The sequence below is a fragment of the Lonchura striata genome, chromosome 2, assembly GCF_046129695.1.
Source record: "Lonchura striata isolate bLonStr1 chromosome 2, bLonStr1.mat, whole genome shotgun sequence".
Lineage (NCBI taxonomy): Eukaryota > Metazoa > Chordata > Aves > Passeriformes > Estrildidae > Lonchura > Lonchura striata.
The window spans coordinates 116,500,497-116,515,126 of record NC_134604.1 but is presented as its reverse complement, the minus strand read 5'-3'; the positions used below and the strand labels follow the sequence as shown (position 1 = coordinate 116,515,126).

At 48.4% G+C, this 14,630-nt stretch overlaps 1 protein-coding gene across 1 annotated transcript; it reads right to left on the bottom strand.

Annotated features, from left to right (window-relative positions):
* Positions 1–1,155: 1,155 nt before the first annotated feature.
* TMEM50B (transmembrane protein 50B) lies at positions 1,156–6,276 on the bottom strand. The gene is made up of 6 exons (XM_021538746.2): positions 6,043–6,276; positions 5,262–5,374; positions 4,612–4,679; positions 3,829–3,921; positions 3,241–3,298; positions 1,156–1,830 (listed from the first exon to the last, which is right to left on the bottom strand). Exons 1-6 carry the CDS (start codon positions 6,139–6,141, stop codon positions 1,785–1,787), a joined length of 477 nt encoding a protein of 158 aa, XP_021394421.1. The 5' UTR covers positions 6,142–6,276; the 3' UTR covers positions 1,156–1,784.
* Between the last annotated feature and the right edge of the window lie 8,354 nt (positions 6,277–14,630).

Genomic DNA, 14,630 nt, shown 5'->3' with positions numbered 1-14,630 from the left:
CCCTGGGAATATTCCTGAATAAACCCTGCACTGGACTTGTGGTAGGGAGTGTGGTGTTAAGTACTTTTATACAATTAAAAAGCATTTAGTGGGAGTAACTCCAGGGCTGTTGTCACTGAGCCCTCCCTGTCCCCTTGGTTTGTGAGGTGTAGAAGTGCCCTGTGGCAGTGGGAGCCATTCCCTGGCTCCTGTCCCTCCATCCTTGTCCCCAGTCCCTCTGCAGCTCTCCTGGAGCCCCTCCAGGCCCTGGCAGGGCTCTGAGCTCTCCCTGGAGCTTCTCCTCTCCCCAGCTCTCCCAGCCTGGTTTCCACGTTCAAGCTGCAAGTCCAGGCTCAAGCTCCTGGCAGTGGCAGCAGTTCCAGGCCAGGCTCCTTCCCGAATTCCTAGAGTCCAACAAAAATTTCTGAGCTCCTGGCCAAGAAACCTGACAGGCCTGGACCAAAGCCTGGCTTCACTGTGTGGGGCAGGCCTTGTGCAAAGGTGAGTTGCTGTCCAAAAGTCCCTGTTTTGAGCACCTGAGCTCACTTTTCCTGCAGCTTGCTGGAATCCCAAGCAGTGGGATGGGCTCACTGCAGCCAGGGCACAGGGGCAGCTCCAAACTGGCCCCAGCAGGTGCCAAACAGTTCCCAGTTCCCAGCAGAGCATTTCCACTCAGCTCCTGCCACCACTGAGGCAGCAGCTTGGATATGGGGAAGCTGTAAAAGCCTTGGGAGCCAAGGGAGAGTAATGCTGTAAAAACCACAGAGAACTCGTGAGAAGGACTCACCCCAGCAAATGGATCTACAGGGACACTCCAGGGACTCCAACCTCCTCAGCCTCACTTTCTGTTTCACTCCACTGAAACTGGATTTCAATAATTCATTAATGGAATCAGCCATAAAATGTAAGAGATAAATACATTTTAGCTGGGGCAATAGCAGCCCTAAAACTGGGTGTGTGTCACACCTAGAATTTATTGAAATTTGAAATTACTGCAAGGTTGGACTGAGCAATAAATCCATCCATATCCCACGTCCTTTTAAGCAAAGAGGGAACAGGTCAGGAAAACTCATTTATCAGCAAACAGCTTCCTCTGGAGACAGTGAGACTTGCCCAAGTAGCAAGATTGCTACATTGCTCTGACTCATTTATTCTTTATATCAAATACAACTGGCATCAGTTTGTTGGAGTTTTTTTATTCTAATATCAGGAAATACATTAAATACCAACTGGTATCTCTTACACTGAGCAGCATGAAATTAATTCCAAGGACTGTGGTGCCAGCAAAATGTCCTTTGTGCCAGAGCCATCACAAGTCAGGAATACTTTGCTTTGCCATGCACAACCTGCTGAGTGTAGGGACTTGCTTAAAAACCCATAACCTTTTACCAAAAGAAGACAAAAAAAAAAATCTACTTTGTATTTACCTGAACAATAATAGAAAATGTTTAAAATCAGCTTTTATCCCAGCTGGGCCCCTGCTCTGGGATGGGCTCTGTCCTGTTTGCTCACTAACTGCTCACCAAAGCCCCGGACACGGTGGAGCTCTGGAAGAGGAAGCTGATGGAAAGGCAGGGATGAAGGAGAAAGCCTGGAGCAGGGAAGCCTGGCAGCTGCCATGCCCTTTGAAATGCTTGGTGCTGTCCTATGTACATATTCACAAGTGTCAATGGCCAGGGGAGCTTGGACAGAGCCTGCAATTGCCTCACTTCCAGCAGTTTGGGAAGCAAACCAAGGACAAAGGACTGTTGAATTATCTACAGACAAGAACCACATGGCAACTATGGACCAAGCCAGCAGGGAGCTCAGCCCCACAGCTCTTCTGTTCTCCCAAACTTGTAGATCAGGGTGCTGAGGGGAAAAAAAAAAAGAAAAGAAATAAAAATCAGACCACACATAGGGTAATTTTATCAGTATCCTTAAATCTTACCCTGTGCAAATCAACAGCCCAGCCCTGAACTTTTAGTCAGATCAGGATTTGGTGTTTATAATTAGTTTCCTGTGCATGGCTGGAACTGTGGGAGCCAGCTGAAGCTCAAACAGAAAAACACCCACTTCCACAGCCCTTCTGAAGGAAAAGCCTGGGAGTTATGAAATTCAAGAGTCCAGAGTAGCAAGTGTCACTCTGGCAGCTGGGAATCAGCTCAACATGACAGGATGTGCTGGGATAAAACCTAAACAATTCCATTTTTATGAACAGATCAGAAAGGGTATTAAGCCTGTGGTAGAGAATCAGCTCCATATCACAATTTGATTTCCAAAATGCCACATGTTGTGGCTGCCCCATGCCTGGCAGTGTCCCAGGGCAGGCTGGAGCCACCTGGGAGAGGGGAAGGTGTCCCTGCCCAGGTGGGACTGGATGGGATTTAAGGTCCCTTCAACCCCAAACCTTCTGGGATTCTAAAAAAGACTAAAAACTTCAGGCACAAAATCTGCCTCCAGCAGTTTCCCTTTTCAGCCCCAGAGGGGATTTAGGAGCTGTTGTTTTCCTGCAGGAATATCCCTCATTTTCCAGAACCCATCCATCCAGGGCACTGCAGAGCATCTGGTGTGGGGCTGGAAGGAAAAGGATCAGCCAGGAATTGGAAGAAGAAAGGAGGTGAGATGAACTTTCAGCGACTGATCTTGGAACTGACACTGTTTAACACTTTCAGTTCCTTTTATCAATAAAATCTGTGGATTGCAAAATGCATTCCACAGCTAAAAGGAGTTATTAGAGACTCCAAATTGATTTTCAACTGTTACATGATAGATTTAATAATATTATTTGAAATAAATCCAGTGTGCTGTTACAAAACACACCAGCATGCTCTGACAAAAAGGAATTCTCACTCTATAACTGCAAGCTCAGCCAGTGAAAGGAAATAAGGGAATATCAAGTACCAGAGACCTGAGCCATTGGTGTGAAATAGTCTGGAAAAGGGGAATGGAATCCCCCAGCTGGCTCTGCTGGGAGGGGAGCCAAGGGATTGCAGGACAGAGATGAAAGATTGCCATTGTCCCAATAAACTGGCAATCCCTCATCCAGAAAACTGTGCATCCCTGGCCACCCACATTCCAGAGCTGCACGTCCAGAGGGAGCAGAGACAGCTGGACCAAAAGGAGTGGAAGGGAGCAAAGAGCCTGGGCAGGGACAAATCAACCCTGTCTCTCAGCTCTGCAGCAGTGGGAACAGAAAACAGAGCTGCTTTTCCAGGAGTATCAATGTATGGAAGCAGGAAAGTCCCTTTGGAAAGGGGGGAACTTGCCCAGGTAACTTACCTGAAAAATATTAATGCATTCTGGAAAAACACTGCTAATCCAGGGTACACATTAGTGTCTGCAGAGGAACAGAGAAAACACCCAGCTCTTTAGTTCTGGCAGGTGGATTTAACAGGATATTCCACTTACTGGGAGCTGGGTTGAACAGGACATTTCAGTTACAGGGAGCTGGGTTTAACGGGATATTCCAGTTACTGGGAGCTGGGTTGAACAGGACATTTCAGTTACAGGGAGCTGGGTTTAACAGGATATTCCACTTACTGGGAGCTGGGTTTAACAGGATATTCCAGCTACTGGGAGCTGGATTTAACAGGATATTCCACTTACTGGGAGCTGGGTTTAACAGGATATTTCAGTTACTGGGAGCTGGGTTTAACAGGATATTTCAGTTACTGGGAGCTGGGTTTAACAGGATATTCCACTTACTGGGAGCTGGGTTTAACAGGATATTCTGGTGTCAATCTCAGAATAAAACCTGGATGCTGTGGCTTGGATTCTCCAGAGACCACAGGCTTCCATCCCTGTGGATTTCCTGCCAAAAGCTGGCAAGAAAAGCACTCTCCTAGAGGATCAAATACCCAAACTTACTCTGTGTAACATATGCTCCAAAGAGAATCCACATGGAAGCAATGAGTGATCCAAACATCAACATGAAGCCGATGAAGAGCCAGATCCGAGCCCCTGCAGGGAGAGTGAAATGTGGATTTTTATCCACAGGGACAGGCAATGCAGCTACTCCTCTGGGAGGATGGAACACATGATCTCACTAAAGGCACAAATGGAAAGGGTTAAACCCAAGGATCAAGGATAAAATCCACCTGCTCAGTCATTGGGAAGGAAAGATATTCCTGTGCTAAAGTTCTCTGGAGCTGGGCCATGAATGACACACAAAAAAGCACCACAGGCCACTTCAAATAGCAGCAAATCCCTCCAAATTTACAAATCCCTCGGAAAAGGCTGCTGGGATCCATGTGGGAAATAGAAAGGGAATTATGAATGGAAGCAGAGGGGACAGCAGGTCCAGGAACACCCACAGCAGTGACACAGGGGAAATGGAAATGTTTGTGACACATCCCTAGGGAATGCCTGCTCCAGAGCCACCCCCAGGCAGGAACTGATTTCTCCCAGCAGCTATCCAGGATTTGCAGGGAAAGTTTTGGAAGCCAAAACATCCAGAAACTGAATTTCACCAAGTTCCCTTTCTAACAAAGCCAGCACTTATCTCCAATGATTATTTCTGTAAAGAAATTAATTCTCAGAAGTTCTCTCCTACTCCTCATTATGATTATTTCTTTCACCACCACTTGGAAAAAACCCCAGCTGGTAAATGATCAGTTCTTCACTTGAGCAGGATTTGTAGAGTTAATTTACCTGTTCTTCCTAAGCATCCATCACTGTAGCTGTCTCCTCTCACCTGTGCATTTGATACAGCATTTATCCTGGGGGCAAAAAAAGGGGTTACTCTTCAGATTACAGAAAATCAATTCAGAGTTCTAAGTAAAACCCCAGCTTTTTTTTTTTTTTTTTTTTTTTTTTTTTTTTTTTTTAATGATGTGACAAATTCTGGGAAAATTCCCTGGCACTCTGTTGCAGTCACAAATCCCAGGTCATCCTTTTTTCTTGCCAATATTGAATGATTCAATAAAAGTTGTTACTTTTATTTACATCTCCACAACAAGAGCCAGGCTATTATTACCCCTCCCGTTTGAGGAAGTTTTGGGCAAGGAACAGCTGTAAAAATTGTAAAAACTGAGGGAAATACAGCCAATTGTTTCATATTGAGGTGAGTACTGATTTCTCCATCCTGGCAGTGCCCAAGGCCAGGTTGGACACTGGGGCTGGAGCAACCTGGGACAGTGGGAGGTGTCCCTGCCATGGCAGGGGTGGCTCTGGGTGGGCTGTGAGTCCCTCCAACCCAAGCCATTCCCTGATTCTCTGATTTATCCATGCTGGACACACTGTCCCAAGGCCTGGTTCAGTTCCTGGTGGTTTTGAGGTGAGTCCCTGAGCCCAGCACTCACATGAAGAAGGCCAGCGTGGAGAAGACCCCGCAGGTGTGGAAGGCGTGGTTCAGCTGCTCCGGCTTGGGGTAAACCACGGCAGCGTCGATCATGATCCACCAGCCTGTGAAAAACTGGCCACAGACACAGGGGGTGAGCCCAGGGGGCAACCAGGCCAGTGGGCTGGACAGCACTGCCTCAACTGGCTTCTAACAAACACCAGCTCTTCTGCTCTAATTGTGTTTGATGGGCAATGCCTCCACAAATCCCAGCGCTCCTGTTTTCAGAGCTTGGGAATCAGCCACACTTTCTGTGCAAATTAAGGAGTGGGGTATGGATAAATTTATGCCCAGAGCAGCTGTGGCAGTGTCCAAGGTCAGGTTGGACTTTGGGGCTTGGAGCAGCCTGGGACAGTGGAAGGTGTCCCTGCCCATGGATGGACTGTGAGGTCCCTCCCAACCCAAACCCTTCTGGGATTCTGTGAAATTCCCTGTGCAATTTCTGTGAAATTCCTTGTTCCTTCTTCCCCTTAAGATCAAGAATCCAGACTCTAAACACACATGAGATGGAGATGGTGCAGAACAGAGCCATTCTAACAGACCCAACTCTGCAGGAAATCCACAAGGAACTTCTTTTCAAGAAGAGAGAACAGAAACGGCTCACGATCAGCAACGTCACAGGACTTGTGACAACGCTGCTGACGACCCCACAGTGAGCCCTGGCAGGAACAGGCTGGCTTTGGGGAAGTTCAAAGGGAGAACTGGCAGAACCCGAGGCACAAGTGTGACTGTTTGTGGCTCACCAGCACCCCGGCCACGATGGAGGCGATGGCGTTGCGGCGCTCGCTCCAGTCGATGCACTCGCACTCTGGCCAGCGGAAATTGTCCAGGAACCCTGCCATGGCCACGGCCCACAGCACCCTGGCCACGGCCCACAGCACCCTGGCCACGGCTCACAGCACCCTGGCCACGGCTCACAGCACCCTGGCCACGGCTCACGGCACCCTGGCCACGGCTCACAGCACCCTGGCCACGGCTCACAGTGCCCTGGGCACGGCTCACGGCGCCCTGGGCACGGCTCACAGCGCCCTGGGCACGGCTCACAGTGCCCTGGCCACAGCTCACAGCGCCCTGGGCACGGCTCACGGCGCCCTGGGCACGGCTCACGGTACCCTGGCCACAGCTCACAGCACCCTGGGCACGGCTCACAGCGCCCTGGGCACGGCTCACGGCGCCCTGGGCACGGCTCACAGCGCCCTGGGCACAGCTCACGGCGCCCTGGGCACGGCTCACGGCGCCCTGGCCACGGCTCTCGCTGCCCCGCTGGCCCAGCTCTCTCTCCTGGACTCTTCCATCAACAGCCGTTCCCGAGTACCTGAAACACAGCCAAGGGTGAGGTCAGGATTGATGCCTTCAGTGTGAGCTTTCACATCTCCCAGACTCTGCAGTGCATTACACAGTCACACAGATTATTCTCCAGATTCTGCAGTGCATTACACAGTCACACAGATTATTCTCCAGATTCTGCAGTGCATTACACAGTCAGATTATTTCCCAGACTCTGCAGTGCATTACACAGTCACACAGATTATTTCCCAGACTCTGCAGTGCATTACACACTCACACAGATTATTCTCCAGACTCTGCAGTGCATTACACACTCACACAGATTATTCTCCAGATGCTGCAGTGCATTACACACTCACACGGGTTATTTCCCAGATGCTGCAGTGCATTACACACTCACACAGGTTATTTCCCAGATGCTGCAGTGCATTACACACTCACACAGGTTATTTCCCAGACTCTGCAGTGCATTACACAGTCACACAGGTTATTTCCCAGACTCTGCAGTGCATTACACAGTCACACAGGTTATTTCCCAGACTCTGCAGTGCATTACACAGTCGCACTGTGGATGTCTGCAGCAGAATTTACACTAAAGGTGCAAAGGTTTAACACACTGCATTCTCCTATGTCACTGGTGCCTTGGTTAAATTCATCTTGCCCCTAAAGCAAAATAATCTCCCAACTTAGATAAGCAATTTAAACACCAAGGATATACTTATTAAAGTACATGTACACATATAGTGTATATTATATATATACATTACCAAAATGTGCTTAAGAAAACTTAAGGTGACATTACTGACACTGAATAAAAATTAATAAAAATGGAATAAAACATGAAATCTTAAAATGAGTAAGAATTAGACCTGATCCTGAATAAACTTAAGAACAATCAACCTTAACAGAGATCAATCCTAACCGAAAAATGCTCTTAATTAACTCAATGGAATAATAAAACATAAGATTACAATGAAAATAACAACAGGATAGATTTACTGGAGAAACTAAAAACTATAGAAGTGTGACAACTCTTTTCTATGTGACTCCGAGTCCATCCTGGGTGTAGCCACAGCCAGGCTCTTGTGCTGCCCAAGGTGAATCCTGTGAAGGACTTGTAATAAATCCCTGCTTTTTGCTTTGACTCTGTCCATTCTCTGCTCCAGCAGACTCTCAGAATCAATCAGCAACAGCTCGAGGTGTTAGACAACTCTGGTGAGTTACAGTCTGGGTTTTTTTTCCAGAATTCAGGTTTTTATATACAACCTTCCAGAGGAATTTGCCCCACCATGGCAGGAGAGGGAACGAGATTGTTTTCAAGCCCTCCCAACCCAAACCATTCCATGATAAACTCTGTTGATGCTGTATTGAGCTATATTCACAAAACAACCTCCCTTACACAGAGCTACAAAAGAAAATCACCACACAACCCAAAAGCTTATGGCAGAACTTGGTCCTTAAGTCATGTCAGGGAGTCTCAATTAAACACTAATGTTTCCAGACTCCAATCTAATAGATAATATGATTTAGTGCCTTTTTAACACAGAGAAAAAGAGCCCAACTCAACAAAAAAAAACCACCTTGATTCTGAGGGTAAAGATCTCACTACACAGAGAAAAGATCACAGATAATCTTAATTATGGGAAGAGGAAAACAAAGTTGATTAACTGACACACAACTGCTCTTAGCACCATTCTAATTTGGTTTAGAACTGTCAACTTCTGCATTTCCCAACCTGTCATAATTCATTTCCAGCCATTTGATAAAGACTAACAAAAATGTCCTTCATGACTGTGTGACAGCACAGACTGATGGAGAACATTTTCTGCTTAATAACAGAAGTGAGAAGAAGTGGAATAAAATTCAATCAATATACAGTTTGTCTATGCTAGAAACACAGGTGACCTCCTGGAACAGGATCCAAAAGTTTGTCCTCCAGAAACCCACCCTTGTGATACTGCTTCAAATTCCCAAGTTATTTTAATTTGTGCAGCATCTGGGCTCAGCCATCTGGTTGTTCTCCTCAATAATTCTCCTCTCACCTTTCCCTGGCAATGGTCAGATCCCTGCTCATTCCACAGCTTTCACAGGGAATTGCTGTGCTTCTACAGAATTCCAGGACCATCAGGGTGGGGAAAGACCTTTGAGATCATCCAGTCCCAGCCAGCACCAGCCCTAAACCCTGTCCCCAAGGGCCACATCCAGATTCCTCCTGAGCACTGCCACAGTGACTCCAAAGCTCCCTGGGCAGCCCCTGCCAGGGCCTGAGCACCCTTTCCATGGGGAAATTGCTGCTGCTGTCCCAGCTGAGCCTGCCCTGGCCCAGCCTGAGGCCGTTCCCTCTCCTCCTGTCCCTGTTCCTGGAGCAGAGCCCGACCCCCCGGCTGTCCCCTCCTGGCAGGAGCTGTGAGAGCCACAAGGTCCCCCTGAGCCTCCTTTGCTCCAGGCTCAGCCCCTTCAGCTCCCTCAGGAACTCTCCAGCCCCTTCCCAGCTCCCTCAGGAACTCTCCATTCCCTTCCCAGCTCCCTCAGGAACTCTCCAGCCCCTTCCCAGCTCCCTCAGGAACTCTCCAGCCCCTTCCCAGCTCCCTCAGGAACTCTCCAGCCCCTTCCCAGCTCCCTCAGCTGGTTTACAACTGCTCCTGAAGCCCTTCCTCATTCTGCACTCTTAAATGGCTCCCCTTTCTTGGTTCCTCTTCAGAGCTGTGTCTGTCCCTCTCCTGCAGCAGTTCCTGCTTTCCCCTCCCAGTTCCTCACCCGCCCACACTGGAACTCTCACGGTTCCTGCTGCTGCTGTCCCCACTGTGGAGCTGAGGGGCCTTGCCTGGGAGTGGCTGCAGGGAAACAGGGAATTATGGAATACTTTGGGTTTGAGGGACCTCAAATCCCACCCAGTGCCACCCCTGCCATGGCAGGGACACCTCCCACTGTGCCAGGCTGCTCCAGCCCCAGTGTCCAACCTGGCCTTGGGCACTGCCAGGGATCCAGGGGCAGCCACAGCTGCTCTGGGACAGGGACAACCCAAAAGGGGTGGGAAACTCCTCAAAAGGTGTTCAAGAAATCCAGCTAAAATATCCCGGATTTAATATGGCAGAGAAAAGGAATGTACTGATACAGGAGAGGGGAGAGATCCTCCCAAGGACCTCACGAGAACACCCCTGTGGGAAAAAGGGCCATGAAGCAAGTCAGAGAGGCAGAGGTGTCCTGGGCTGGGGGACAAGAAGTAGGAAAGGGATTGAGATTTTGACCCCTCAGGTGAGAGCCCACCTGCAGAGCTGCCCCAGCCCTGCCCCAGCCCAGGAGGAGCTGGAGCTGCTGCAGAGAGCCCAGAGGAGGCTCCAGGATGAGTAGAGGGATGGAGCAGCTGTGCTGGCAGGAAAGGCTGGCACAGCTGGGATTGTTCACCTGCACAGGAGAAGCTTTGGGCTGAGCTCAGGGTGGCCTGGCAGGGCCTGGAGGAGCCCCAGGAAAGCTGGAGAGAGACAATTTCCAGGGATGGAGGGACAGGACACAGGGAATGGCTCCCACTGCCAGAGGGCAGGGCTGGGTGGGAGATTGGGAATTGGGAATTGTTCCCTGGCAGGGTGGGCAGGGCTGGGATGGAATTCCCAGATTCCCCTGGATCCCTGGCAGTGCCCACGGCCAGGTTGGACACTGGGGCTGGAGCAGCCTGGGACAGTGGGAGGTGTCCCTGCCAGGGCAGGGGTGACACTGGGTGGGATTTAGGTTCCCTCCCTACCCAAACATTCCATGACCCATAATTCTCCATAATTCCTTAGAAAAAGAGGAAGAAAACAATAAACTGCATTTAAAATCCCAGCCCCACTGCAAAGCTGAGGCTCCACGGACAGCACAAGAAGCAGGCTGAGGTTTGTCCCCAGAAGGATTAGCAGGGACACATGGACAGCTGCCAGCCCAGGGACCTCCCTGCACACAGCCCTCTGGTGGAGGCAGATGCCTTCAGCTGGAATTCCTGGATAATCCAGGACTCAGTCTCTGGTTTAAACTCTTCCACCCACACACTTCCCAGGGAGGAAGCAGGTAAAGCCCTTGGCATTCCTGTCCTTCAGTGCCCTTCCCTCCTTCAGCCTCCTCCCCTCTCCCAAGGGCAGGCAGGAACATTCCTCACCCTGTCCAGCAAATAAAAATCTGCAGGAACAAACTGGAGACTCTGAGCGAGGTGAGCACAAGTGGAGCTGTAAAAACCACCCCTGGCAGATGCCAGCACTGAGAGCAAACCCACCGGTCTGTTATGCAGACAGAAAACACAACGGCAGCTCCACATCTGCACCCGAAATTCAGCTCATCCCTCCCCAGATGAGCCGATTTCACTGAAAGCATTTGCAAGGAAACACAAAAAGTCTGCAGGAAGAAAAATGCCTTAACGTGGGGTTAGTAAAGAACAGAACCCCTGTTTCCAAAGAGAGGAAAAGACAGAAGGAGAAAGAGTAGAAACCTAAAGGCATGAAGAATATTCAAGTTTTCCTTGAAGAAGATGTACCTTCCACAAGCAACTCATCAGAATATCCTTCAGGTCACACATTTCCCCACATGCACAGAGGATGAGAAGTATATCAGGGCTTTATGTGAACATTTCTGCTACACCCCACTGTCATTTTCCCACTTATTTCAGTGATTTCCTGCAGTTTCACTTTCAGTTCTCCCTGTTCCACAGTACTGGGCTCTGCTGTCTAATCTTTAAGGATTACAGAAAGACATGAGCAAAGAAAGGAAGTTTTAAATGAATTTAGACAAAAGCAAGGCTGTGTGGCAGACTTATTAAAAAGTGATATTAATTATATTTACACTCCTTACAAGGCCCCCTCCCTGGCAGTGCCCAAGGCCAGGTTGGACATTGAGGAACAGCCACAGTGGGAAGTGTCCCTGCCATGGCACGGGTGGGAATGGGTGGGATTTAAGGTCCTCCCAAGCCAAGCCAATCCATGATTTATCCCTTCACAGCAATGTGCTGCTCAGGCCCAGAACTAAAGTTGGAAGACTTGAGGAGGAAAAAAAAAAAAAATAAAATCTCGATTTCGCAATTCTCCAGAGGCCGGTTTTGACTCAGCTCCGAGCGCATCGCTGTGCCTGCCATGGGACCGGGCCGTGACGGGGCAGGACGAGCCCCGCCAGCAGCTCCTGCGGCCCGACCAGACACAAACCCGAGACGTTTTCTCCTTTAACTTCCCCTGCTCCCCACAGCGCGTCCTCAGGGCCGGCCGATCCGTGCCACACCGGGACGTGCCGGTGTCCCAGGGGAGCGGCCGTGGTGCCGCTGTCTCTGTCTGCCCCCATCCCGCTCTGTGTCCGTGTCTCGGTCCCTGTCCCGGTCCCTGTCCCGGTCCCGCCCGGCCCGGCCCGGCCGCACGTACCCGCTCCGAGCGAGACGCTTCCGCCTGAGGGCACCGAGCCCCTTGACTGACGCGCCCCCTGGCCAATCACAACCGAGCGCCGCGCGTCAGCCAGGGGCCGGGTGAGGGCGGGGCGCCGTGATTGGTCAATGCGGCGCAAGCCCCGCCCCCCGGTCTCGGGCGGGGCGGGAAGAGGCGCGGCCGGCGCTCTCCCGCCTTTTCCCGCTGGCCCCGCCCCCTCCCTCACGCACGGCCCCGCCCGCCATGGCCGCCCCCTCACGGCCCCGAGTGACAGCGTAACTTCCCAACGCTGCACGCGTAATAGCCACCGTAGCGCTTACGGAAAGCCAGTCATAAAACATGCGTTTTTCACAGTGACATGTTAGAAAGTTATGCTGTGTTCATTTGCTTAAGTAGTGTGTTAAATATATTTTTAGGCTGTGACACAATGTTGAAATAGGAACTCTGCGGCGTAAGGTACTTTTTAACTAGCTCAAGAAAGAGATGGGCTAATCTAGAAACTCTTCACAGAGAGATAACAGTGACAGGGCACATAAAGAGTTACTGCCTCCTTATCAGAACAGATAACATTCTTCCACCTTCTCTCCGTCTTTATGGAACCACAGGATTAAGGGGAAGAAGTTGACAAAAACCAGAAAAGTTCTTAATTTGCAAGGAATTTATGCATCATGTATGAGATATATGAATATGCAACAGGCTGTTGCTTTTAAGGGTTATTCCTTTGTTCACAAGGTATGTTTTCAGCAGCTTAGTGCCCAAAAACATCTAGACATCCGTAATTCTTTGCTTTTTATTGTCTTGCAATTGTCCTAACTCTAAATATGTATTACTCTAATTGTATTAATATTTTTATAACCGTTTTTTATTATTAAACTTTTAACATTTCTAAAAACAAGTGACTGTGTTTTTCACAGCTGCCCCACGGGAACAGCACAATGTTGTCATTCCCATGTTGGAATAGATAAAGTTCACCCCTAAATGCTCTTAAACCTCAGTCTGGTGTCTGGTTTATTGAAACTAAGAGGAAATAAAAAACATGGATAAATTCTAATTCATAGGATCAGCCACAGAATGGTCTGGGTTGGAAGGACAAGCAAAACCAGATAAGCAATATGGGGGCAACAAACACATTGTGGAACATATTCCATCTAAAACAGCAAAAAAAGTAAGTGACAAAAGACAGATGTTGAATAAAAGCCTTGGGCAAAGAAAAGAAATGGATCAAAGTTAGCATTCTGAGGATTAGAGGGCACATCTGACAGACGTGGAGTTGAAAGAGTCCAATTGTACTCAAAGTCCTCTCTCCTTCCTTTTTAACCTTAATTTACACATACATGCTGTGTTCCATCAGGCCCACACCACACTCCCTGCTCCCTCAGAGGACACCTCCCACTAAGAATAAAGATTTATCACCGTAATATATGATTTAGAATAAATTTGTGCTCAGGATACAGCATCCTTTTAAATGGATAATACAGTATCCTTTTAAATGGAACCAAGTGATGGGAAAGAGCAATATGCACAGGATGAATTCCTGTCTCAAAAGATGGTTATTCTGAAGGATTATTCTGTCTAGAAGATGTGCCTTGAAACCACCAGAACAGGATATTCTAGGGGATTACAGTCTAACAGGATTTCAGCAATCAGAGTATTCCTGGAAAACCTCTGTTTAGAAGCACCAGAAGAACATGCACTGACATGTGAAAAAGGACAAAAGGAAGCAGGAGGGCCACCTCAGAATCTCGTTAACTCTAGAAACATATAAAAACAGGATAAAGAACCCCTGTGAAACCAGCACCCTGTGAACTGCCAGGGTTCGGTACTGCACAGTCCAGGCCCAGTTCACCCAGCACCCATCGCCTGGCTCTTACAACTTCACTTTGATTTAATAAATTCTTTTCATTATTAAATTGACTGATTCATTTATAACAATCACTTACATATTTCTTTTACAAGATGCCCTGACGTTGCTTCTCTTTTATTCCTTCTCCTCAGACCCCTCTCTGTATCTCTACGTTCATCCCGAGATGTTACCGCTCTGAAACAGAAAAATCCTCAGCAGGACTCAACATTTACAGTGCCTAGAGAAGGAAAGAATTTCTTCTCAATGCTTTGTTTAAATCTTTCACTTTCAAGCCATTCCCACTTGTCGTGTTGTGCAAGAAACAGATTCTTCACCCTGAGAAAAACTGATACCTCAAATATTGTAACTTCATAATATATAGAATTATATATGTATACAATCTTTTGTCTTCATATTAAGATGCCACCTAAGACTTTCAAGCCACGAGGCATGTGGTCATTAGACCAACAAATAGGAAGTTCTGGGAATAACAACATGGTTTTGGATCTGGGGTCAGCAATGATTGCACCCTTTTTCACAGTCATAAAATAACATTTATCAAATTCAAATTAGCAGTCCAGTGTCAGCCAGAAAAATTCATTCTTAAGGCCATTCTCTCCTGGATTTTCTGTGTGCAGTAGTTGATATTCCTTAGGATTGACTAAGCACTGCTCTTAAGGTTTTATGAGCTCAAAGCAACAAAATTATAGACAAGCCCTGAAACACTGAACTCCTCTACATACCTGGGGAAAATTAAGGTGGAAATTACTTTTTCCATCACCACTGTAAATGTTGCAGAAGTGGGTTTTTGTGCCTGGCAGGTTTTGAT